This window comes from Coloeus monedula (assembly GCF_965178545.1).
Source record: "Coloeus monedula genome assembly, chromosome: 6".
Lineage (NCBI taxonomy): Eukaryota > Metazoa > Chordata > Aves > Passeriformes > Corvidae > Coloeus > Coloeus monedula.
In genome coordinates this window covers 58,857,858-58,885,350 of record NC_138786.1, presented here as the reverse complement: position 1 = coordinate 58,885,350, position 27,493 = coordinate 58,857,858, and the positions used below count along the sequence as shown (strand labels likewise).

General features: G+C 47.4%; 1 protein-coding gene across 1 annotated transcript in view; it reads left to right on the top strand.

The window, feature by feature from the left end:
* Positions 1-3,387, top strand: part of SYT16 (synaptotagmin 16) — a gene marked incomplete at both ends in the record, with an annotated part of 36,076 nt that extends 32,689 nt beyond the window's left edge. The window contains one exon of the mRNA XM_082283086.1: positions 3,074-3,387. Coding sequence (XP_082139212.1) covers positions 3,074-3,387 — 314 coding nt within the window. The remainder of the gene's footprint in view (positions 1-3,073) is intronic.
* Between the last annotated feature and the right edge of the window lie 24,106 nt (positions 3,388-27,493).

Sequence of the window (27,493 nt, the reverse complement as noted above, 5' to 3'; positions counted from 1 at the left end):
CCTAAATAGAAGGTGAGCACTTAGACATTTTAAAGAATGTTGGCCCTAATCTCTCTTTTCCTTTTGTGCTTGATGGAGGTGGCACAAAAGTAAACACTCTGAAGAGCACAGAGTGCTGAGACACCACGGTAATGAGGCCATTACTGAACCTGAGCATGTAATTAGATGGAAAATGTTTGCCTTCATAATGAATAGATGCTCTTACACATACATTCCTCAGTAAATTGTCAAGTTCATCCTTGCTGTAGCTCCACTAATTTCTCTGTGTAACTGGGGATGGGTTTTCTTTGGCAAAGTCAACAGCAGGGGAGAGCTTTCCATCCCAGAGGACCAGATTTCACCACAAGAAGAGCTGCGTTTTCTGATGAGACACGTAAAAAGATGCTGCAAAGAGCACAATGCAGGAGGGGAAAACTACAATCTTAAAATTTGTTTAGTGAAGCAGAATAACAGCTCAGCCTCGTATGTACCAACTCTGCAAAGCAAATTTCAGATGCTAAATAACTGATCCACACCTACTCTTTTATTTCTGTTCAGGCAAGCTTGATTCTTTTGGCTGGTAAAATACACCCAGTGGAATAAGTTTGAGGAGAATTAGCAGCCTGGTTTAGTAGTCACTTGCACTGGCTTTGTGCCTGTGTTTTCTTGGGGGGGAATAGGGCTTCTGGTATTAGCCCTGCCTTGAGCACAGTCTCCTTCCAGTCTGATCCAGATGATACAAGCAGAATCCCCACCTGCCTTGCTACTGTACAGACAGGGTCTTGGAGCAGAATTACATAGAAATCTGAGGTGTATTAAAGAAAATCCAACTTTTCTGACTTTAGGTCATTAGTGGTGTGCTGCTCATTTTTCCTCAAAGCCAGCTGTGTTACCCCTCACTTGCAAGATGTGACATCCCAGAGTTTATGACTGTAAGAAACTCATCCATTCATTGCCTGCAAAATTACCTGGGACATGCTGAAACAGTCTCCTATGAGGCATTTTAGCTGTGGTGCTTGCTAAATCATCTGTAATGGTGTCACTGGCTGCTAGATCACTGCTGAATTATGCCATCTGCTTTTTTGATTATGAATTGGTTGGCTCCTTTGGGGACTGTTCAAATGTATGTGCCTGCAGTGAGGTGTGATGAATCCCACCTGAGCTGCCACTACTGGTGAAAGTCAGAAGGAAGGATGACAGCAAGGTATACTAAAAGTGAAATCTAGACTTCAGTCCTTTCCCTGTCTTCTTAGAAAAAGAGATGCAGCCATGTGTGTGGGACCTTTCCTGAAAATAGCATAGGAAGGTAATCCTGGCTTGGATGTAAAGAGAAAGAAAAATTTTGAAGTTCAAACAGAGAATTGTACTAATTGTTTTATTTAAAAATCAGCCAGGCAGAGTTCTTCCAATATTTTGAAAATCCCTTCTCAGAAAAAAAAAAAAAAAAAGATGAATACGTTAAAAAAAAGCATAAAATCCTTACTTATCTTTATTTCCAGGGAGTTCCCTGCAGCCTAGACCAGCAGCCAGGACTTACACATGAGGAACGCTTCAGTGCACATTGTGGTGTGTCAGTGCCAAGCACAGTGACATCTCTACAAATGCTGTAGGAGTTGTGTCTGCTTTCACGTTGAGACAAGCTGGAAGAGAGGGTCCTCTGCTGGACTTTGTGTTTCTGATGGGTCTGAAGCTGTTACAGATTTCAGTCCCTCAAGACTGAATATTAAGGTGGAAATTAGTCCACCTTTCAATAAAGCTTCTTTTTTTCTTTCCCAGGCACAATCAGGAAATCAAATCAAAGCTTTGCCTTTCTGTGTAACAAGCAGGTCCTTGCTGGCAAGATCCTCTTCATTCCCAGTGTTATGCTGGGAGCCAAGCTGGCACCCCCAGCTAAGGACTGGGCTGAACTTTCCCCGCAGTAACTTGATAGCTGTACAGCTGTGCAGGCTCACAATTTGCTCCTTGATTGTCAGCCTCCTGACAGCTTTTTCAGTGGAACAGTTTGAGAGGAGCGGGAAGCCCTGCTTTGGAGACATGGAAGTGTTTTCACACCTGAAGTGTAATTTCACACCTTGTGTTGCTCAGTAGATAAGTGCGTAAAATAGCACATCAAACGGGAACAGAAGAGGATAGAAATGCTGCAGACAAGGGATGGAGGCTTGTTATTTATTTCCTATCTTCAGCACACTCTGAAATAATACTCACTTGCAGGAACCCAGGCACAGTTTACGAAGGGGTTAGCAGAGGACTTGTCTAGCCAAGCAATCTGTCACTGTCATGTGCAGAGCAAGGTGAAAATTTACACTGAGCTGGGTCTGTGGAGCACTGGGAGCTCTGACACCACACTATTAGCAAACACGTAATGGAGGAGAACTGATTAATACAGGGGGCAGCAGGAATTTAAAGAGTAGATTTACAGGAACACTAAATTGGACCATCCCTTCCTTGTACTTGCTAAGAATATTTACTCCTTGTATGGACTTAAATTGTAAATAAAATTGACCTTGAGTCCAGCAAAAAGGTAATATGAGAATTTGGATAAAACATGGAAGATCTCCCATAAAACATGGGAGATCACATAATTTCACTATGTGTGCAGGTTTCTTTTCCTTCCTTTTCAAGACCCTATTTTTTTTTGGTATCTCAAAGAATAGATCATAGAGCGTGGAGGAGAGGCAAGGGCAGCCAAGGGAAGCCTGGGTAAGACAGCCCCAATGAAGCTTGATTGTGAGGGAGAGGAAAGGAAGGTGAAGACACTGTTTGATGTGGAGATACTCATAGTTTTGGTTAGTCTTAGACAGGTTTGCTATGACTGGACACCAGACATTCTGTTCTTTCCAAGAGAGTGGGGCTGAAATATGCATCGGTTTTCTTTTCTCCCCAGCTGAATATGAGAAAATCCAAGAGGTGTTTTCATCTTCTGCTTCTCATCCCATGGATTTTACCAAGGAATGCAATCCAGCCCTCATCTTTTATTCACTGCAGACTAAGTTGCTCTTCCTGGACAGTTTTCGGGGTGTTTTTTTGACTGCCTGGCGCTTTCATTTAGTCTGCCACCTGCACCAAACCTGTCATTTCCTCTTTTTTGTCTTAGACACCTATGGAAAGCTCTGCCTGCGCAACTCCGTGGGTCAGGAGATGTCTCGCTGCAAGACCTCCATCCGCCGGGGACAGCCCAACCCCGTCTACAAGGAAACTTTCATCTTCCAGGTCGCCCTCTTCCAGCTCTCCGACGTCACCCTGCTGATCTCCATCTACAACAGGCGCAGCATGAAGCGCAAGGAGATGATCGGCTGGATCTCCATGGGCCAGAGCAGCAGCGGGGAGGAGGAGCAGAGCCACTGGCAGGAAATGAAGGACTCGCAGGGGACGCAGGTCTGCAGGTGGCACATGCTGCTGGAGTCCTAGAGGTGACCAGGGCAGCCTGCAGGTCCTGGGACAAAGGGCTGTCTCTCCTTGTTTTCTGCCAGCAGAAAACAGCTCTGGCAGGGCACGCAGCTTTAACCTGCCTGCTCGGTGTCAGCAGCCATGGGTATCACAGGTGGCAAAGCCTGGGAAGCATGGGTAGTTCTTGCTTTTCCAGCTTGCCCTGCATTTTCTACATCCAGATAATTAGCCCTAGGGAGAAGCAGTGGGAATACCTGCAAAATCCTTTCCTTGGTCACTGTCTTGCTCATTTTGTCATAGGCTTAATCATCACAGACTGATTCCGAGGTGATGCTGTTTTCTTCTGGGGTAAACTCTCTCTTCTCTCTCTGTCCTTGTTAAAATTAATGAAGTTTGCAAATATTCTTGCCACGCAGATAGCTCACAGAAAAGCTAACCTGCATGCAAATCACATCCTCTCCCTTTTATTATCATGTTTCTAAGCCCTAGAAATAAGCATTTGATACCACTGTAGACTGGATGATAAATTTTTCAGGCAGCATGAGAAAGCACTCTTGAATTCTCTGTCAACTTTTAAGTGCCTAGACATTACTACTGTTTTCCTGTACTAACAATTGATATAAGGACTAAATACTACTGGTATTTTTATTTAGGCACCCTGTGCACTTGTTAGCCTGCATTGCCATAGGTTTGCACAAGAGATAAAAAGCATCAGTTTTATATTGCATTATACAATGCATGTTTAGATGTTTACTTGAAGTTATGGCTTCTGTCATCACAAATACCAAAAAAGACCAGAACAAACTGCACATCCACCTTTGTGCCTGAATCACTCCTTTCTGCATCATTTTGCCCATGTGTTAATGTGATTTTTAGAAGTGAGGTTCATTCAGAAAAGCATTTGTGTGAGCATTACAGGGGAGGGCTTCAGATCCATGGTTTCTCTGGGATTCCGCAAAGCACTACTCAGTTTGCTGAGGGCTCTTCTTCAGATCTCCTGTGCTATCCTGTAATATCTCCTTGGGATAGAAGGGAACTCATTTTGGCATGCTGAGCAGTAGACAATGCCAGATCATGTCACCTAACGTTGGGAAAGAGCTCTCTTGCAGGCCAGGAATAGGATCCAGGTGCTCCTCCCAGAGGGGCTGCTGGCTCTGCTGAACTAGCACTGGAGAAAAGGATTGTGTTCCCTGCCTCCAAGTGAAAGCAATGCAAGGAGCAGCCCTGCTGGATGAGGTGATGACACTGTCACCTGGTTACTTTTCAGACTACATTGTCCTTTTCCATTTTAATCTCTTTTCCTGTCTCTGTAAGCTGAAGTCATGGAGATGATGGATAGAGGACGTGTCTCAGTCTGCTGCTTGGCTAAGTGGTTGTTGTTGCAGTGCTGTGTGTGACACAGAGGAGGATGTTCATCCTCAGTAGAATGTAGGCAGTGAGGTGCTGAGATCTCCAAATGCTATCAGCTGCCCAATCTCCCATTCTCCACACTCTCTGGGAGAGGACTGTCTTTTCTCCATTCCTGCTGATGACAGCAAGATACAGGAAATATTTTGCTGAAGAGGTTTGTCTGTAGTGAATCACACCATGGTTTGTTTTTGCCATTTACTGAGACCTGGCACCAAATTCTGCCTCCTCCTGCACCACAGCCACTTCCTTTACTTCAACGGTGCTGTGCAAATCTAACTAATGCAAATTTTGGCACTGGCTGTTTGACCAAAATTGGTCCTTGGTGCTGGTTTTCGTCACATCCAGGCTAGACAGGCCCTGAGGGCAGTGCTGTGACACAGGTTATCACTTGGTGTCACACAGAGGTTCTGTCTGTCCTCAGGAGGCAGACAGAACAATCTGCACAGAGAAGCACTTCTGGTACAGGTGATACAAGTTATTCTACAGACCATGCTTTTGTATCTTCTTATCACCTGTCTGAGCATCATTTTTCCAGAGAGACTGGTGGGTATCCTATGCAGGAGGGTTCTCCTCCACTGTCTAGATAAGCTGGCATGTCTGCTTTGCACTACTGGGGCTTTGTAACACCAAGCAGGGTGTAACCCAAATGCAGCTCATCCAACAAGTACATTCTTGACTTCACTGCTAAAGCTGCTGTATTACCCATGCAAGAAAAAGTGAACATCTGAGTGGTAACAAATAGAATAGAATTTTATTTATCATACACTTTTCTCCTGGGAAAAATAAAAAAGTAGGGGAAACAGCCCAATTCAAAAGGTGTGTTTGCTGATTCCAGTTGTTTCCCAATCTCTCCATCTTTTTTTTCCTGAACTGCATAAAATATATATGCAAGTGTTTATAACTAATTTTATTACCTGGAATGTGTGTGTGTAATAAACTTACTGAGATTCTCTTCAGAACTTCTTGAACCTGCAAAGTCTTGCTTATGCTTCGTTATAGCTAAGGGAAAAGTCTATATTGGTAATATGTTTCCACAGTGAACTGGAGACAACTCAGATTTATAACAGCACGATGAAAAAAATACTAATGAAAAAGATAATTTTAAAAAAGAATGAAGTACACTGGGTTTGGACTTCCATGCTGTTTTCACATTAAGGTCTTTTTCTGAAGATATGGCACTAAGGGAATTGAATTTTAATATATAATTTCAGTGTAGAGTATTTGGAGCCAGAGGAAAGCAAATGAAAACAGCTTGCTTAAAGTAAGTTAATATCTTAGCATGTGTTAAAACTTTGCTGTCCAAGGGAAGCAGGTTGCTGCATCCTTGCTGCAACATTTTACCTTTATATTTTATCAGAAAATTTTGGAGGGAGGGGGCAATGGGTGTGGAAGGGGAACCGTTGGGTTTTTGAAGCTACTGCCAAAACTGTTGGCACATCCATGCCTTCAGAAGTGCATTTGTGGGGTTCTTTATTTCCTACTAAAGCAATGGAGAAATTTAAGAATCTTGGGGTGAACAAGGTGCTGGGGGTACTCATGCTTGCTAGCTATATTTTGGGATTTTTGTTGCTTTTGTGGTTTGTTTTTCCTTCCATTATTGACTGTCTGAAATGAAGGCTTTGTCGAAGCTCTGGCATATTCCAAAGCTCCTGTAATTCTTCCCATTGACAGATTGAATTAGTCATTGCTAATATTGATACAGGCTGGGCTTGTGCTCTTGGTCTTTCTTATGTAAACACCACTGCCCTTTCAGTCACTGCTTTAACCCCTTGTTTCCCTTGGAAGCGGCTGGCAAGGCTGAATTTCCAGGAAGTTTTCCATTCCTTGGGAATCCTGACTCTCACTTGACTTACAGGTGGCTGGGAGGCCCTGTGCTCCACTGACCTCTCCATGGGGATACTGATGCTCTCTGCTTCCGTGGGGTTCCAAGTGGGGAGAGGAGCTGTGGGAGGGCCATGGGGATTTCAGGGAGCAGGACAGGAATGGATAACCTGGTTTTGGTATGCCTGGGCACTTGCAGGTCTAGATTATGGATGTTTCCTAATGCACTCGTGTTTTCTAAAATAATTCATTCCCTTTTGACACTTTTTTGTAATCCCTTTATAGTCCATTTGAATTTTCTTCTCTTAAAACAAAAAAAGCCTGAAAACCCACAAAACCATTGTGTGGAAAGGAATTAACTGCACTGGCATAGGCCCAGAGTAGTATGGGCAAGTGTCCTGGATACATCTCTGTATCTTGAACAGCATCGTTCAGCTGGTTGCAGTCTGCTCTTTCCTTGTTCTCTCCCCAGCCAGCATGCCCCTGTCCTGCCAAGCTCTCTGCTGCTATTTTATTTTTTCTTTTTTGCTGTTTATCGACAACAGAACAGAGTGATCTCACCGTGTTTATATTCTCCATAATAACGGTGATATTCAACCGATGCCCACAGAAATGAGCTCCTCTTTTAGCCCACTGAGCTGCAGCGATCGCTCGCTGCCCATTTGCAAAGGCTTTATCTGGATGATCTTCCACATCCTTTGATTTGTCTGGGTTCCCTTTTTACCAGTGTCTTTAATTAGCTGGACCCTGCTGTGGCCTGCTCATTCCTGTTGCTCTGCCTTGTCTGCCTTTCCCTTCAGGGGCAAAGTGGGTTGTGCAGCTCCTGGGGTACATGGACAATGCTTGGGTGTATTTTTAGCAGCTGCAGATCCCGAGGAGTTATTTGGTGCTTTACATAGCCGACTGATCTTCAGCCATGGATGTCGTTAGAAGTTCCTGGATGCACAGATCCAAAGGCTGCCAGCTGCTATTGATCATTTTCCCAGCATAAAGCCGAAGGTGGCAGCTTGGCAGAGGAGCAGGCGTTTCCTCTGGTGGCAGTTCATTTTCCCCTTCAGCTGCAGCTGGCAGTGACCTTGGAGCTGGCGTGCCTGCAGAGCTTGCTTTCCGCTCCCATATTTATCATCATCTTTAATCTGTGTGATCACAGCTCTTCATCTCTCTGCCTCTCAGCTGCCTTCTGCCCTTCAGCATGAAAGGTGGACTGAAAGGCTGAGCAAAGAACATGGCCTCCTTCTTCATATTTTCCCTTCCCAGAGGGTCATCTTAAAGTTGTGATGCTCCTGATCAAGACCTTGCCTCCCTGCTCTCTTGTCCACTTGTGGAGTTTGAGGTTTGTTGGTTGGGCTGTGACACTTCAGTATTTACAGAGTACTGACACCCATTCACCTCAGTGTGGACAAAGTCAATGACAGAAGAAACAACTGGTTCTTTATTTGCTTTCTCCTTTTTCTCATGGGCATTGTGTTCTGCAAAAGGACAACAGAGCCTGCAGGAATTAGTATGCAGGAACATCCGCTTTCCATTTAAAATGTACTAAGTGTGATGTTTGCAGCTATGGTTTGAGGGGAAAAAACAAAGCAGCCAGGGTTTGTAGAAAAGCTCACACTTTGAATGAGGCAGGTTTTTCCCTCCAGCCTGTGATACCCCAACAAATACGTTCTCATATCTCAGGAAGCTGTGCTGGCTCTGAGCTCATCTGCTTCTGTGATACAAGCAGCCAGAAGCTGACAGATCCTAAAGCTTGGAAAGGCATCCAAGATAATTCCACAGAGCTGGTTTGGGTGTTTATTTGGGATCTGGTGAGGATTTAATAAGCTGTCATGCAAGAAATGAAAACCCCAAGCAGTGGTGGGAAGGTGGTGGCGAGGGAAGAAGGCAGGAGGGGAAGGCTCTTGGTGTGCTGCTGTAGAGCTGGGAATTTGCTCTCTCCCTACTCCAGAAAGCAGCACAGCCAGGCTGCAGTGGCATCAAGCCTCAGCTGAAACCCAGTTTCTCTGCATGACTCCTGAGCTCCAGATCTGCTGAAGGCATACAGCTTTTTTTCAGTGCAGAACAAGCTTGTGCCTTCCTGCAGCCTACGCTGTGGGCCCTAAGAAATGAATGTGTAAATATTTTGTCTCTCACAGCAGCCCAAGGTCATCTTTCTGGAACAGCAAACAGGCACAGAATCCAAAGAAGATCAGTCTGTCATATGAGTAAGGTTAGCATCTGCACTTACGAATGACAAAGGCTATTAATCCTCATGCTGTAATCCCCAAGCTGTTTGCCAGCTGGCAGCAGGAAGATGCTCCTGCTCAACCCACACAGCTATCCATGTTTTTTTCACCTTTATAAAGCAGATATAGGTCAATACTGTAGCCTGAATAAAAAACTTGGTAGATACCATTCATCTCTTTTGGCATTATAATCCCTCTCCTCTCCACACAGACCCTCTATACAAATGAAGGGGTAAGAGGAGAGCTCTGGGCTGGGCTCTCCCTGTGCTGCTCCCCCAAAACAGAAGGCTGAAGGGGACATTTTTTCCCCTCCACTCAGCTCCAAAGTTTGTCCTGGGAGGACAAATTTTGAGATGTCTCTGCAGAGCTGAACAACCTGAGCAAAGCTCTGTCACTAGACAAGTCATTACACCCAGAACAGGGAAAACCTAACTCATGCAGAAGGCAGACAAAATTCCAGTGATGGGACTTCTTCTGATCCTAATCTGGGAACCTGCATAGGATTTGAATACTGCCCACCACAGGAGAATAAAACCCTGGATCCTCTGAGGTACCACTGATGGAGCAGAAGGAAGACTGCTGCTTAGCAGTGATGCAGGTAGGCTGTGATAGTCTATGCGATCTCACACACCAAAACCCTGTATGGTCACTGGGTTGAGGGAGCATTAGGCAGCTGGTGCTGGAAAAAGTTGGGGAAGAAACACAAAAGCCAGATGGGAGCTGTGAAAATCCATTCAGACCTGACTCGCTCATCTCCCGAGGAAATTGGAAAGCAAATTCTTTTGCTTTAACAGAAATCACAGCTGCTTGGGCAGCTGCAGGTGTGAGAAGCTAAGGATGTTTCCTCCTGGATTTTGTATTTCCTCTGGCTGTAGTGGGGGACATCAAATAGACACCAAATACTCTGGAGGTGTTTGTCCCCTGTAGTGTCATTCCCAGTGTGGGCTGATCTTACTGAGAAATAAGAGACAAAAAGCTGATATTGGCTATGGGTGAGGAACAAGGATTCAGGGTTCACACAAAAGCAGGATTCTTCCTGGCCCACAACCATTAATTAGCTGTGACCTCCAGGGAAGGCACTTCATTGTGCCAAATATTTCCCTTTCCCTTCATTTCTCAAGCTTAGGGTAACATTGCAAATTTCTCTCTTCATTAGCAACTAGGAAAAAATCATATAATTTTGTCAGCTTTCCTCATCCCTCTTGTGTCTCATTAACACTTTCTGGGTGCTTTTCCTCCATGCTGTCTCCATCACTGCATCTCCCATCCTCTCATTAATATCTACAGAGGTCTGGTCTAAGGTAGGTCAGTGCCTGGTAGCAATATTTTATGTTCGTGGTGCTCAGGATAAAACCTGTCCTCCAATCCCTTGCTGTCACTATGTGGCACCTCAAGCACAAGTTTTCCAATTAATCTGGTACCACATCTCTCCTCTGCTGGCATTGCCATGGTTTGTGTCTTGCTGGGCTGTATTCTCAGCTGTAACTTCATTGACTTTTTCCCAGCAGAGAGTTTTGTTTGTCAAGAAGAGTAAATGAAGTAATCATTTGGTAGACTTAGCATTTAAATACTGCGTGACATTTATATGTGTGTGTATATATAAAAATGTTTTTTATGGCACAGTGCCACGGGGCATTTGCATGAAGCACATCTCAATGTATATTTGGCTGTTGATTTAAATATACGGTATGTAATAAATTATTTTTAGTGTGTATTGACTTCTTTCTATATTAGAACAATATACCATCTCTGACAGGGTTTTGTTGTCTCTCTGTTGTGGGCACAGCTGGACACTGTAGACACTGAGGTGTGTCCTTGTCATGTTTCCTCCTTGTGCTCCATGATGTGGGAGTCGTTCCCCTCAGGAGCTTTGTGGGTGGACAGACATCACTCCTGAGGTTTGTTGCCACAGGACAGTGCTGTAAGGCTCCTACTGCACCTCCCTCCTGGTGTTTAGTAGAATCATCTGCCTTTAATCTTTCTCCTTTCTCTGCTGTCATCTCCTCAGCACAGAGAGCTGGTTGGCATTTGGAGTGATTCAGCCCCGTGGCTGAGGGAGCACCTGGATCAATGGAGATCTCAGCTCCCCTTTCCCAGCCTGAGATCACAGGATCACAAAATGGTTTGAGTTGGAAGGGAACTTAAAGACCATCTCATTCCAACCCCCTGCCATGTGCAACCTCCCACTAGACCAGGTTGCTCAAGGCCCCATCCAACCTGGCCTTGAACACTTCCAGGGATGAGCATCCACAAATTCTCAGGCCAAGCACAAAATTTATCTATAAATTGTTTACCTTAAAAAATAACAGTACAGACAAATGAATAAAAATGCCAGGTCCATGACTTCTGTTGGTGCAAAAGAAAGGCTTCCAGAGCTTGCATTTATTGTTGGATTATTTTTATGATAAATAAATCTATAAAGGGAGAACTGTTTGTACTGTGAAGGTTATAAGAAACAAATTCATGTGTCCTATTAACTTTTGTAAAGTTCAAAGATTTGCATTAAAAACTGTACCTTGAATCTAAATAAATTATTGGTATTGACTGGTGAGAGGCCACTGGGATGGTGTGAGCACTGTTTCACTTGCTGGGTATGTGGTTGAAAGAGATATCTGAAGTGCAAAACTGTGACAAAAAGATGAAAAGTACAAGGAAAAGATGTTTGGATATTCAACTGGAAGAACTGATATGGGTTTATTCTTAGCTTTTCATGTAGCTGACAATGAAACATTTTTATTCTACTTAAGTGCTAACGTGCATGATCATACAATATATTGCCTCTTGCTAATTATATGCTGCGTTAGGAATACTAATGTCTGATGATATCTGACTGGAAAAAAAAAAGATTAGCATTAAACCCAGCTTCTGCAGAATTCTGGGCTGAAACTACCCCTGCACACGCACAACTGTCCACACCTTAGAAACAGTCTTATTTTGTTATGGAGAATGCTGCTGTTACAGGTCTTTATCAATAAAATAGAAGCAGATGGCTCATGTAGACATGCAAACCCAACGTATCTTCCTTTTTGTTCTGGCTGTGGCAGAACGGAGTGAATATGCATCTAGGAGAGGGGGATGTGTTTTGCTCAGAACAGGGATGCAGGTGCCTGCTGCATAATGCAGGACTGGGAGGAATGGGAAATATCTGCCCTGCACTTGGTGCCCCTGTCCATCCACACTGACACGGGGGCCCTATGGCAGCAGGCTGGGGCTTTTCGGGGGCTGAAGAGATTCCCATGTCCCACCATGTCTCTGCTTCCCCCTCATCCAGCCTTTCAGCCAACTCTGTGTGGGGAAGGAAGAGTGCTGGCTATGCCTTTGATGCCTGCTCTTCCTCGCTGTCTCATTCAGCCCTGGCAGGATTTGGGGGAGAAGCCCCTCCAGCCCCCTCTATGGTGGCACTCTGGATTCAGCATTTCTCCTACACACCAATGACGTGTTGGCACCTGCACCAGGGCACACGGAGTCAGTGCCACCAGTGTGCCTGCTGTGTGTAGATACCAGCCTTGCTGATGTCCTGGCTGTGTGTGTGGGACACAGAGGGATGTCCCCATAGAAGCTGGGGTGGCCACATGGTGGAAACAAAGGTAAGAGCTCAAATGATGAGCTGGAGAGGTGAAATTGCACCAGCAAGGGGTCTGTCTGTATCTGGTGGCTACTTTTATTTGCATCTACCTTTGGTCATGATGTAGTTGTGAGTGGTTTACTTCTGGCAGGTTGCAGTTGTAATCTCTGCCCACATTAAGATGGAGAAAGATAGAAGCTAAAAAAATTCCCAGATTGGTGGCTTTGAAGTGGGGTTAGTTTGTTCCTCTCAGAAAAGCAGTGCCATATTTGAGGGAGACATGAGAAACCACGATTTCTGCAGCCCTGCTGGCACCCACAAGGTTGGCTTTCCAGGACCAGCCCTGAAATAGAATTTCTTTTTCTGGCAATAGTTGGTAGCTTCAGTGCCTGGAAACCTCAGCAAAAGCAGTTGATATAAGACATGTCTGAGGACACAGAAAAACCAGCCCAGGGCCCTTCATCTTTAGACAGTGGAGAAATGTGATATGCTGGGAGGCTCAGAGAGAAACTAGGGAGTTTGGAAAAACTCACCCTCCTTGGTGCAAACTGGGGATGAAGTAGGTGTTTTGCTAAGGGCTGATGTTTGTGGGTGACCAGGCTCAGCTGAGAGGGATGGCAGGAGCTGCAGGGTGGGCTGGGGTTTGCTCAGGGTTTGCAGCAGTCCCCCAGCAGCTCCTCCAGGCACAGAGGGGGATCTACAGAGCCAGGCACTGTCTGCAAGCTGCTCAGGGGTTTGGGAGCTCAGGTGGGTGCTGCTGCTGGGGTGGTGGCACGGTCTGAGCCAGTACTAGGACAGTGCCTTCCTGCCTTGGTTATCCTGCTTCACCCCATGCATTTTCTGAAAACCACTTAAAATTCTCCCTGCCCAATCAACCAGCCTCACATCCTATTCCTCCCAAGTAACCCCAGTGCCAAGGGGTGCTGAGGATGGCTCTGGAGGACCTGGGCCCTGCTGGGGACACTCATGCTTGTGCTGCTGTTCCTGCAGCCTCACCCTGTCCTTGTGGGAGAGTCCTCAGCCTCAGGTGGGTTTTCCCAGGCTGATTCCCAGTTCAGGGCTAACCAGCACAGGGTTGGTTTTACTCCTGCAGGCAGCCTTGCCTGTGTCCCTGTGCAAGCTCAGCACACACCACGGTGAAGCTGCTGGCACTGAGCTCAGGGAGAGGAGACTGAGCCATGACTCTTGGTGCCAGCACTTGGTCAGCTTGGCCTAAATGAGGCTGCCTGTAAATTTGATAGTAAAATCTCAGGTTTTCTGTGTGCTTGGTGTACAACACCACCATGCAAATGCAAGGGCTTAGGACTCCACTTGCTGCTCCTGCTGGGACCCCACTGCTCAGCACGAGCACGTGTGGGCCCCGCCAGGCTCCCGGCCGCGTTATGTTTTATCGTTCTGATTATCCTGTCCTTCCTCCAGCTGCATTTTAATTCTTTAGAATGACTTCATCCCTTGGCAAAGCACCAAGTGCTGTTTTGTCAAGACGTCCTTCTGTTTTTTTTTTTTCATCCTAATTTTGACCACTTGGAGAAGTCACATTTTTAATGTCAGGAAACTAAGTTTTGAATTTCAGCAGAAGAGTGATATCATTTTTCACGAGAGGGTGAAAGCATTCCCACTTCTCAATCAGCTCAGTGGAGGCTAAAGCTGAGCTGTCTGCCATCTGTCTCCTCGCCAGTCTCCCTTCCACCACCATCACTTTTTAACAGGTTGGCCAATTTCAATCACATTTGAGAGCAGGGTAACTGTCTCAAAGACAGTCATGCTTCTACAAATTTTGTCAGCTGGCAGAGGATCATTTCCAGAGAAGCAGAAAAAAGTGGGTTTGATGGCCAAGGGTCAGTGAGCTGGTCCATTGTGACAGCTCCAGCATCTGCTGCCTCTGTTTGAGCTGGGGGTGTTCAAGGGGAATTTGGTGGAATTTGGTTGGGGGTGGTGGGGAGGGTGTAGGAAAAATATGTAGGAAAATGAGCTTCATTTTTTCTGCCCTTCCCCAGCTTGTTTCAGTAGGTTTTTAAAGTTTTTCTCAAATGTACAATGGTAAAAGAAAAAAAAAATAAAATAACAACAAATTTTCTTGTGCAATGAATTGGAAGAGAGAGGAGAAAAATAGCATTCTAGTACAGAAAGAGCAGAAAGAGCAAGAGCTGGTCTTTTAAAATGAAATGCAAAAGCTGCATTTTAGATGGAGGCAGGATTAGCCTCCCAAGGCATCTGGTTCCTCTGAGGCTGGCCAACCATTGGGAGGCATGAACAGGGTCCAGAAACTGGAGCCACTCATCTTCATTTGCTGTGACAAGCCAGTGGCTGGGAAAGTTTTTGAGGGTCTGTGTCTGCTGGAGGCAGCTGAGCGGGCCAGGCCAAGGATAAAACCTGGCCCAGGATGCAGCTCCTCACATCTGAAACTTCTCAGGTACAAGTGCTGAACATTTTGGGTACATTTTATCTTTTGAAAATACCTCCTGCGTGCTGTGTTTAGAAATGCTGCACCTGTGTAGGTACATGCTGCCTGGGAGGGCTGGTGCTTTTATACACACATCCTTTGAATGTTTGGTGCTTGAATTCAAAAGGGCACATTAATTTAATTCATTTTTCTTTAACACTTGACTTGAGGAGACATAACTGCTTTGAAATGAAGGAACTGATTTTTTGTTTTCTAGTTCTGTGAGACAGTTAAAGTAAATGCTAATGTTCTGGGGTTTTATGTTCCCAATTCTCTGAACCATTTAAAAACATGTATTTGTTATAGCACTGAATATGTCAGGCAATCCTGCTTTGGAAAGACTAAAATAAAAGAAAAAAGCTTCTCTTCTATTGTTTGCCTGTCCAGGCTTTTTCTTGTGCAGCACACATTTAAAATCTTATCTTCTCAAATAATATCCCTGTCAATAGAGACTTTGGTCCCAGTTCATGGGCCTGTTTAATTTCCGCTGCATTAAAGCACTGTGCGAGTCAGCTGGGCACTGATCCCTGGCCAGGCATCCTTGGCAGAGGGGAAATCTCTTCTTCAGACAAGGAAGGGAGGTGATTTCTCATGCTTCCATGGCAGAAGGAAGGGGATGGTATGTGGTGAGATGGAGCATCTTCTGTTCTTCCTGGTGGAGGTCCCTTTCAGCCAGCAGAACAGTGCTGGTTTACACTGGCAGGGAATCTGCTTCCCTGCACTCTCTGCCCCCTTGGAAAGTGGGCAAAGAAAAGCAGCTGCACTTGGATTGTGGAAGAATTTCCTCAGGGCTGATCAGAGGATGGAAATGCTTCTTGGATCCAGCTGACGAAACATAGCTGACCTTTTGGCTGTAAATTATTGCCTGCTAATAAGTCCTGCTCGTGTGCTGACAGGAGAGGGGAAGATGTGTCTTTGCACTTGAAATTGTGTTGAATGTTAAAAAAAAATACAGTAAATTTCACAAAGATTAGAGTAAGTGATGCTGTCGTTCATTCAGCTCTTAGGCACGGAGTAGGTGCTTCTGTGTCTTCCTTTTCTATCTCTGCTTACAGAAGTGATATTACTGAATTAATTACCATGTCTTTGTGAAGAGCTGAAGAATCGCTCGAGTCCTCGATTCAGCAGTAGAGAAATGTCAGATTCATCTCACAGTAAATTTAAAATTACACCAACCTGAACTACTGCTACTGGCAGCATAATAATAAGGCAGGTAATCAAAATCAATTAAATTCCACTGCCTTCCTATTGTCCTGGAAAATTCAAATTTGAAATTAGTTGGAGTTTCATTTGACTTCTCAATAAAAGAGGCAGAGCTTCAGAGATAATTTGAAGTAAATATGTGGCCGTGATTGATCTTTCCTCAAGGTGCAAAGACCAGGGAAGCCATGTGTGCACATGTTTGTGCACACTGAGTACCAAATGCAGCCAGGTGCTCCAGGTCAAGGCAGTAACTGGTCTGAGGCTGCTGCATTGGTATGTGCTAGCTGGGTCTCAGGCTTGCCAAGACAGAATTTGTTAAAATTTGAGGGTGATACTGATCCAGGTGAATCCCAAATGCAGTGTGCCTCCATTCCCACTGTCTAAGAGGGTGGAGGACAAAGCCTGGTGCAAAATCCACTGCAGGACCTTTAGGGAGCAACCAGAGGGAGGGGAAGTCCCTCCCTCTCTGTGTCCTTCCAGCAGTGACATGACCAGATAGAATATGCATTGGACATCTTACAGATCACAGGGGAACAGGGAATTGCCCAGGAGCTTCAAATGCTGTCAAAATGAATATATTCCCGTAGCACCGTGCCTTGTTTTTGGCACTGTCTGAGGCTTTGAGTCACCTTTAGTAGCAGGATGGGAGATGGCACTAGATTGCCCAGAGAAGTTGTTTTGGAAGTGTTCAGGGTCAGGCTGGATGGGGCTTTGAGCACCATGGTGTAGTAGGAAGTGTCCCTGCCCATGGCAGGGGGTTGGAACAAGATGATCTTTATGTCCCTTCCAACCCAAACCATTCTGAGATTCCATGGGCTGGACTGAGTGACTGCTTGGATGGGGAGGCTATGGCATGAGCGTGAGTCTGTCAGGAGCAGCGGTGTCATCCATGGTAGAGGTGAGGAAAAGGATACAGCTGGCTGGTGGAGAAGAAAATTTATTGTCTAGAGATGTTTCTTGGAGAAAAGTCCTGATCAAAACCCAGGCTTGGTGCTGGGGCTGATCTAAGCCAGTGTTGTACTAGTAACTCCAGTGCAGCCTTTGGCACCAATCTGGCTGTCCAGAAAAGCTCATCTTGTACAACTCCTTTTCACTCTGGGAGTGACCTCCTTCTTTCAGGGAAGGTCCTTACACATAGCTGGCGTGACTTTTTAAAAAATACTTTTTTTTTTTTAGCTTTTTATCTGCCAGTATTTACATACAGAGTTAGACTTCCAGGGAAAGGGATTCCCCCTCTTTCTGCACACTGAATTATACAGGTAAGATTTTATTGGCTCCTTTTAAACTTTTCCTGGGCCTTTCTGGCTGGACCCTCAGTTATGAGGATAGGCTGAGCCTGGTAATCCACCTACTGCCCTAAGGAGGGTGCTCAGCAGTAAAATCCCACTGTCTGGCTGAGATGCAGGAGTTGTGCCCACAGTGACCTGCTCTTTTATCTGGGAGGAGGTCTGGGTTGTTTTGCTGTGCAGTTTTTTTTCCTACAGCAATCCAATTTCTCCCCATGGGATCATGGGTGTAAGTCCCAGGGTGGGACCCAGGGCACTGTGGCAGAACATCCCAAAAGCTCAGGGGAAAAAGTGGGCCAGGATCTGATGGCAAGCATGGAGGAAAAAGGGAGAACCATAAATCAGGAGGGAAGAGGAACATGACCCAGCGAGAGAGCAGAAGAGCTTGGCTCTCTGCCAGCAAGACCGAATTGGACTCCTCTCCCTCCAGCCCATCCAGGCACTGGGCTGTGTTTCTCCCAATCCTACCCTGAAGCGAGCAGAGCTCCCGCCCTCTCTCAGTGCCGCAACGGGCACTCGGCACCTCCGCGGCTGCCGGCCCGCTCCGCGCATCCTTCAGCCCGCCCTGACGGGAGGTTTTATGGTCCCCCTCGCCCGCCCCCTCCCCGGGCTGCTCCCCCCTCCCGGTTCTGGCGTTTCACATCCCCATCCTCAGCCGCGAGCCCCAGGCAGCTCCTCACCACCTGTCCAGCTCTGAGCCGCGGCACCTGCTCCATCCTCCGGCTCACCCCGCAGCCCGGCACGGCACGGCCGGGCGCGGAGCATCCCGGTGGCGGGACCTGCTCCTCCCTCCTCCCCTCTTCCTCCTCCCTCCCTCTCTCTCTCCTTCCCTCCCTCCCTCCCCGCGGCCTCGAGTCGCGCCAGTGATGGAGAGAGCGTCACCGTCTCCTAGCAGCGCTCCTAGCAACGCTCCTAGCAACCGGGCAACATCTGCTCCCGCTGGACCAATCCGCGCGGGGAACATCTGGGCACCCACCTCCGCGGGCTGCGGCCGGGAGGTGATGCGCTCCTCAGTGGCTGCAGGGACCCGCAGGAGCTGCCACCACCGCCACCACCACCGCCACCACCACCAGCAGCACCGCCACCACCTCCTCCAGGAGCAGCGAGGGAAGGACGGAGCAGCCCTCCCTCTGGAGCCGGGGCTCGCTGGGTGAGTGCCACTGAGCCGGAGGTGACCGGGGACAGCGAGCTGTGGGGTTGCCCGTGGCAGCGAGGTGGTGTGGGGCTTTGTTGGTGGGATCCACTCCAAAGGGTTTAGCAGGTGGTTGTCGGCGTGGAGTAAGTTTTGCGTTTGTTTGGGAGCTCTCGTGGCTTTGCTGCAGTGTGGGAGAAGGAAGAGCTGAGAGGGAGGTTCCGCGCGTCCCGCAGTGCCACGGGCAGAGGTGCTGCTGCTCTGCCGGACTCTACAAAAGGTCATTTCGATCAGAGTCCTCTTTTCACGGTCAGAGCTGAACTCTGAAAAGTCACCATAGCTCCTCTTTCCATCGCCTGTTAATGCTGTCATCCTCTGGGATGACACAACTGTCTAAATATAGTTGTCTTATAGCTGCGAGGCGCGAGTACGCACACATACGAGCTCTCCTTTCTTTTCTCCCTTGCAAGATTTAGACATGTCTAATTTCGTTCATGTGCTCAAAAAGTGTGAGTGTCTCTGGCACACAGACGTAGAAGTGCAGAGTTTAGATATACACATATATCTGTGATAGTTTTTCCCCGAGAGTGGGAGATATTCTTACTACAGCGTGCCAAATACTTCGCCCAGAAGGAAAGACATCAGCCTGGAAACTGTACTGTATGTCAGGCAAACTCTGAAATGTGCACCCTGTTAAAGAGAAATGGGAATCTGACTTTCTCCAGACCTGTACTGCTCTGCAGGCAGTGTGAGTGTGTATGAAAGAAAATTAATGCTGCTACTCAAAATAATGGCATGGTTTTAACAGTAGCCCTTTAGCTTTCCTCGGAGGTTGACAAGAATTAATGGAGAAAATAATGTGCCATTTTAAGAGATGGTTGGGGCAGAATTAATGTTCTAGCTCCAGGAACGTCCGGATATTTAGAGGAGCAAGCTGTATTTTTGCAGCATTTGCTCTGTGAGGATTATAGCTACACCACTGAGGGACTGAAATGTTTTTTTCTTAATGTTTTATCTACTTTCCTGATGTGTGAAAGGGATTGCAGGAAACAAGGTCAAAGTTAGAGAATTGGGTGTAACATCACTTATTTATCCCTGTTACTAAGCCCTGTGGGGATGCTGAAATAGCACTTTCTCCTCCTGTGGTCCAGCTGCTCACCGTGTTTGTCCTGATTTTGCCACCTGAGCCATGTGTGTTTCTCCTTGATCCACCACGGCAGGTGACCGTTCAGCAGTGCCGTGCTGCCAGAAATGCTCGCTGAGCCCGTGCGAGGGGGAAATCTTACCAGAACTGCTGAGATTATCCCAGAAAGACCCTTGGCAGACTGACTCTGCATCCTCAGGTAACTAACAAGTTTGCAAACTTCAGCTGGTTGGGCTGAGTGAGGGGAATTTACTGGGGTTAATGTCGAAAGGGGCAGAACCTGGAATTACTATTTTATTCTATTGATGAAAGCAGTGGGATTATGGGGGGCGAGGCAGGAATAGTCACTCAGCCATTAAGTCTCATGCCTTCATGCCCTCATGAGAGCTCTTCAGATGCTTGTGCCTTGTACACATGTGTGCCCAGGGAGAATCGGCAATTAGGGAGGTCTGCAGAGCAATCAGCAAACTAAAAGGCAGTTTTAAAGTGCAAAACCAGCAGACCAGAGTACGGCTGAGGGTCCCCACCTTCCCGTAAGTCAATAAAAGGGGGCTTGCTCTAAGGCTCGATACGCTGGAAGGGCTACAGTTGATTGGCAGCCATGTGAAATCCTGGCATGTGTTTTCGATCCACATGCTCATCTGCCTGTGGTCTGGTAGCTTTGCGTTATCAGCTGGGAATCCCACAGTGGGACCAGCTGCTTATGCTGCCCTAGGAGAGAAGAAGAGCAGCAGCAGAGCTTGTGAGACCAGGGGCAGGTTTCAGCTGAGCATCCCCTAATTGGGAGTGCTCTGAAGGTTAGAGACGGGGGAGTTTATCACCGCAGTTTGACAGCAGTCGCAAGGACATGATGGTGCGTCCTGCCATGTCAAAGCCACGTCTCCCGCTGATAATAAAGGCCAGTTTCTGTGTGCCCAGAAGCCTCAGGTTTTGTATTTGAGCACGCAAGAGATGCTCAGCGATGGTCTCCGTCTCAGCCAGCTTAGCTCGCATATTGATCACTCTCCTTTACACTGCGATAGGAACCCTGCAGGGCAGCGGCACATTTGAGTCACCACCTCCGTGCGCAGCTTGGCGGGGCTGGCTCGGCCAGCCGGCTCCGTGCTCACCCCCTGCAGATGTCTGCATCAACAACCAAACAGTATCGACTCAGACGAGCCCTTTCACTGCAGCACTGAGCAGGCAGGGAGGAATTTTCTTCCCGGGAAAAGGTAGGGGAGGTGCAGGCGCAGGCAGGTGCGGGGATGCTCCCAAGGGCTCACGTAAAAGTTCTGGGACAGGGCTGCTGTGCAGAGCCGAGGCTTGCAGACCCCTCTCTGTTGCCCGAGGTGCAAAAGCACAAGCTCAGGTGTGTTTTTTCCTGGCTTTTCAACCATTTGTTAAACACCGTGTTAGCTGCTGTCTCGGCTAGGCTGCAGCCCTGTGGAAATCGCCGGCATAAATTTATGCTGAAGCGGGGCTGCTGTCGCTGGGGTGATGCAGGAGCACAGGTGAAGTGACTTTGGTGCAATTTGCAGTTCAAATGGGAAGTTGCCGTGCTATAAATCTATTTCCAATCCAATTTAGATAAGACAGCCCTCTGTCCAAACACGCCTAATAACTCTGCGACTAGCACACACAGAGCACCGTAATTATTCCCGGAGAAATAAACAGGAACGGACACATTTTGGTCTTTTGAAGGCACAATTAAAGCCCTTGAGAAACGGTATCCGAGAGATCTAAGCCTGAGACAGAGGCGTCTATTCCCTCACTGCCGCGCGTGGGGTTTACATTCCAAACTTCCATTAGCGCTAATGGCAGCTCCAGCCGCCGTGCCCCGATGCGCCGCGCATTCCGAGCAGGCACGCACCGGCGGGGTGTAAACAGCGGGCAGCGGGAGCGGCAGCGCCCGCCTGGGGCTTCCGAGCCCCGCAGCACCGCCCGCTGGTGCAAACGGCACCGAGTCCTTGGGGAGCAGCGGAGGGCTTGCGGCTGAGCGCTGCCGGGATGCTGAACGCGCTTTCCCGACGCTCATCCAGGCTGGAAGGACAAACCTCAGGCTCAGGACTCAGCGCTGCGCTGGTTGGTCCCCGTGGGGAGATTTGGCCCCGTGCCTTGACTTGTGGTGTAGCGCTGAAAAAAACGTAATGTGATTAAGATGTATCTGTCTCTGAGCTTGAGTGAGGCAGAGGCAGTGACTCATACCACCTTGCTGGAGCTGTCAAAACACTTGGCTCGCGAGAATAGCCTTCTACACAAAAAACACTGATTCAATATGTTTATATTTAAACAAAACACTGAGGGTCTGATTCACTGCGGCATTACTACAGCCTTGGATGGCTGTAACTCCAGCCAAGCAGCTCCCAGGCACGCACAGAGCCATCGAGTGCTGACTTCCAATAAGTGTTAGAGAAAGGCTTGGTCCTTGTGAGCCTCCTGCATGGAGAGGGGTCCACGAGGGCTTTAGCATCGGTGCTGGTGTTGAGGGCACAGTGCAAGGCCACAGTTCATGCTCTTGTTTCCCTGAACCTGCAGACAGATGTGTGGGCCCCACCAGCATCCACAAAAGATGACAGTGATGAAATGGGTGGTTGTGGAACAGCAGCTGCACTGAGCACAAGAGCAGACCCTGAGCTTCTCTTGAGCAGCCCTGGGATGGGCTTGTGTGCCCCCAGCTCAATTTCTCACCCTGCAGGTGTGCAGGCAGCACCCCCTCCCTCCTGGGGAGCTGAGCCACCTGTGACAGCCCGTGGGAGCTGCTGAGCTGGGGAAGTGGGTGCTCCAAGCTCTGCAGATTTGGAACTGCTGGGATTTGCTAACAGATGGTGTGGTGTTGAGCAGCTTGGGGCTACTTTGCTCCTAGAGTGTAGTCTTTCATTTAAAACTGGGAACACATTTCAAGCCAAACTTGCAGCCTAGAGATGCTCTTGGTGTTTGCTTGGTCGTAGTTTCCCTTCCTTGTTTCTAAAGTTATGGGTGTTGGGGTGAGGGGGTTGTGATAGCTTTGCTGTTTTAGATGATGTAAGGTCTTCAGGAATTTAAATACAGCCAACCAATCGTGTGTCCCAGGCTGGTGCTGAACATAACCCCAGGAAGAGGGTGCCAGTTGGGTGCTCAATGAACCCACTGCCAGGATGGTCATACGTGTCCCACAGCAAAATACAATTTTTCCGTCTGCTCCTGCCAGCCAGCACCAGCCCCCAGCCTGCAGCATGGGCAAAACCACAGCCCTCCTTCCCTCTCAGCCACAGGCTGGCAGTGCTCCTTCCCTTGTCCTGGCTCCCTGATGTGTCCAGGACCCTCTGTGCTCAGGGGATGCTGAATTTCACATTCTCACCCTCCATCTCTGGGGGGAGGGGGGGTGGAATTCCCGTGGCCTGGAGCAACAAGGGAGAGTTTTGCATGGAGCTGGCAGAGCTGCAGAACTGAGCTGAGATGCTCTGCATGCTGTGGTTGTCTGTGCTGCCCCTGTACTCAGGCCGATTTTCTGCTTCCACTGCACACAGGCAGTGATAGGGCTGTGCTTCCAGCCTTCTCCCTGAAAAACACTATGGAGCATGTTTTAGCATTTAGAGGCTTGGTTTGAGGGGAAGGATCTACCTGTGTGCTGGGTTTGGCTCCTTTCCCAGCCCTGACAGCCTGGTTGGCTATGGGAATGTCACTTCATCTGTCTTTGTCACCTTTGTCTTCCTCAGGGTAGTGTGAGGAAAACTGTAATGTTCTCCCATCCCATGGCACTGGGAGATAAATGCATCTGTTGTTGTGCTCAGATAACACAGTAGTGGGGTTTCCACCTAGGAGAACATGATATCAGAGTAATTAAATATCCAGGCTGCCCAGGCTCTGGTGCAACTCAAATTTTGGAATAAAACCTGCAAGCAGAGAAGGTTGCTGCGTATGAATTTAAACCAGTGTTTGCAGCTACTCAAAGCCAATGGGGTGGTGAAGACCAAAGCCTTGCCCTTGCCCTTGAGAGCTGAGGTGGGTGCTGGGAGCATCTCTGGTGTGTGTGATGGTCCAGGGTAACTAGAAGCCTGTAGTAGTCCTTGACAACCTTAGCAGTGTTGTCCCACTGTGAGAGCAATAGTCCCTCTCCTGGAGAAATGCTGCTCTTCTCTGCAATCTTTGCCATGGTGGGTCCCAGAGCAGGGCTGAGGGGTCTTGACTCCATATGGGCTGTTAATCCACCAGTCAGTTTCCTGCACAAATCTGCAGCATCCTTTATGAGAAACCTCCATCCTCACAGACATGAAACTCAGTGAGAAAACACGAAAATCCTCTCATTGAGGGGATTTCCTCTTCAGCCTGTTTTTGTGGGGTTTTGGCATAGAAGAAGGAAGGGAGAGCCCATTGCTCCTTCTTGCCAGTGAAGAAGAGATGCTGTCAGTCCCGGGAATGGTTGTGTGTGTATCTTACCACTCCTACCAGCAGCTAAGACTCAAAGAGCCCCTCATGCCCCATGAAAGGATCCTTCCAGCAACATGAGATCTGTGTTCTGGCTGTGCAATGCTTCTTGACTTTTCAGGGGAGCTGTCCAGAACCAAATCCTTTATTTCCTCAGAAAACCTAAGTTTCAAATGCTCCCATAAGGAGATCCCAATTTGGGGAAGAAAATATTTCCCATAGGACCTGACTTTGAGTTATACTATGAAGTGGCTCTGGGTAGTTTCTTTCCCTGAATTGCCTTTAGATATCGATATAATAAAATTTGTTTGTTTTTTTTTTTTTTTTTTTTATTTTTATTTTTAAAAGCTGCATTTAAAAGCAAGTAACAGAAATTTCTATAAAAAGGAGGATTTGAGAAGAGATGGTGCCTCCCAGAAATGCACATGGCTCCTTGTATTGTCTAGTGAATAGCCGAGCAAAGCTCAGTCCTGGCTCTCACAGGGACCCAGTGCTCACCAGGCTGAGTACCACTGGAATTATGGACCTCATTAAGATGCTGAATTAGCACCATGTCACCTTTCCAGGGAGATGGGCAAGCTCAGAGCAGGCAGCCAGGCCTGGCTGCAGGTGCCCAGAGTGCCCTGATCCTCTGCAGGGCTCTGCTCTGGAGGAGCAGACCTCCACTGGGCTCTTGTCACAGGACAAAAGCCCAACAATTCCTTCTCTTATCCCAAATGTTGAGCCTCTGTCCTCTGTGCCCTGAAAAACTGAAGCCACCCAGAGAACAAACCAACTCCATCACCCTCCCACTGAACTGGGGCTCTCCTGCTTCTCTGAGGCGACACTACCATCTAGTGAATACACTCTGCATTGGTTTTCCAGGGAAGCCACGGAGCTCCGTGCATGGCGTGTGGAAAGCAAAACCCAGTCCTCGGCCAAGCGGGACACAGGATCCCCTGTCCTGCACACAGGTGGCCCCATCCTGGTCCCTTCCACAGTGCATGGTGACCTTCTTATCTAGGGCATCTCCTGCCTGCTCTGTGGGGCTGTGGCTGGCCAGGACACCCCACTAGGACCAGGAGACCCTGCCTGCGCCCAGTGCTGTGGTGGTCACTCCAGAGAGGGGCTTGCTGCGCTGGCAAGCCTCAGTGTGGGTGTTTCAGAGACAGTTTCACATTTGCCAACCTCTCAACTGTTTTTCCAGTGGGTTGAGGGCTGCAGGTTGAGGCTGAGTGTTGTTCCTGGCTGCACTCCCACTCTGGATCCCTCCTTCCCCTGCACACCCCGGACTGTGATGTTATAGCCACCCTGGCAGCAAGCATTACTGACCTTGTTTCTCTTCTTCTTTTGTGCAGAGCTGATCTGATCGGGGCCTACCAAAGACATTAACGACGTCGAAAGTAGCTTACTTTAAGAGAAAATATGCAGAAGAAGAACATTTACATCAAGATTACCATGAGTATTGTCCAAAAGTGAGTATCTCTCTTGCTCCAGACCCCACCCTCTCCCCAGTTTCACTCCTTGATGCTAAAGACCCATCCATTTACTCCCCAGCACCTGATACTACCAGAGGACCGGACTTGTATCCTAAAACTATCTCTCCAGAAGCTCCGCTTCCTGGATGACCCCGAAGCCTATCTCCGTAGGTCTGTATTAATTAACAATCTGTTGAGGAAGATTCACCTAGAGACAGAGAGGGAGAGCTATGAATACTTTAAGGAGGCTCCGTGCTATAGGACTGCCTACTCTGACGCACGAAAACGGCTGAAGTTTATGGTGCAGGAGTGCTGTTCCCAGTCGCTCTATTATGAAGAGCTGCACTCGTATCGCATCGTGCCTTACTCTGCAGAGAACGCCGTTTACGGGATGGGCTACACGGGCAGCCACTTGGAGCAAAATTCTCAGTTGCTTATTTATAAAATGAATTAAAGTAGCTGTTAGACCCACTGATGTTTGTTTCTGAATGCTTGAACTGCTTGTTGAGGTGTTGAGATGAGGCACTAATTGCAGATGTGTTTGAGATCAGAGGCGGAGGCGCCGGGAGCTGAGCGGAAGGTGCTTTGGATAATGCTCTGCAGCCCCCGCTGCTGACCCCCGGTGTGAAGCACCTTGCTGTACACACAGAGAGGTGCAATACGGAGGTTCTACCCTGCAGAGACTGTGTGCAAGGCGGTTTGTAGAAACAAAGCTGCACTTAAGTTACCTGTGTGTAGATACAGATGCTCCAAATCACTTTTGCAGTTAAATTACGCCGTCCCCGGTGCAAGGGCAGCCCCCAAGCAGTGGAGTAGTCTAACAGTGAGGAGTAAAACACAAGTTATCTGCTGTAAAGGTATAGACAGAAAGTTTCTTTGAGAATTGCTTTGACCATGAAGGAGTCAGTGCCAAAGGAATCAGTCTTTAGCTTAGGATTTTCAGAGACTGAACTCGCTTGCTACTTACAGACACTCTATACTGAGATTTGCAAGGGTTTGTGGGTTGGTTTTTTAAAAAAATAATTGCATTCACCTTTTACTTATATTATCTCTTAGCTGGTATCTACTTTGCTATTTTAATACGAACCAGAATGACTCACAGGAAAGATTGTTTCTTCAGCCATCATTGGTGTTCCCTTAACTTCATTTGCCTCTTTCCCTAGCTGTTTCCCTGATACTTCTTTGCATGCTAATTTGCTGTTTGGCCCGAGGTTCACACTGGAGCTAGGGAATAGACAGCAATTTCTTTTTATGTGGACTATAAAAGACAGCAAATCAATGATAACTCTCATAGATAGAGAATGAATGTGTCTGACAGATGCTGGTAAGACCTCAGAGGTTCTCCTGATGAAACTGCTCAGCATTAGTAATAATGTTTCAGGTTAAGTGAAATGTCTAATTTCAATCTGGGAATTAACTTTAGAATATGTAAATATATATATTTCACAAGCTATGGCATGTGTGGGATGTTCAGCAAACGGAATGACTACCAGTGGAAAGTTTCATAGCTGCCAAAGCTACGTCATGAAAATACCAAAGAGTAACATTAAGGGAAAGATGATGCTCCAGAAATGGGGTCAGAAGCAAAGATTGCACTATAATCTGGGGGAATGTGATTAATGAGCCTGTAAATCAGCTCTTAGTGATACACTTGCAGCTCCCCCACGGGGGACCTGCATCCCAGAACTGCTGAACAAATATACAAGATGGTTCAAAGCCTGTCAAAGTCCTACAGGTCTGTTGGCTTGCAGTGAAGAAAATGGCTTTGCCTCGCTGGCTATCACCACTTTAAAGCTTTAAAGCAAAGTAAATAACAGCGCACACTCAGCTGGAGGCAGATATATATATAGATCTAAGAACCTAGGTTTTTTTTATTTTTAAAGGCTTTGCTCTTGCAGATGTGGCTGATACTACTTCTGAAGCACTATACAGTGTGAACAAATACTGTGGCTTGCCAAGAACGTGCTTTTTGTGTCAGATTCCTCCTGTCACCCTGCTCAGAGCATCCTGGTCATGTGTGTTGCACATATCATCACAGCTTCCAGGCATGTGTTAGTGCTGGAG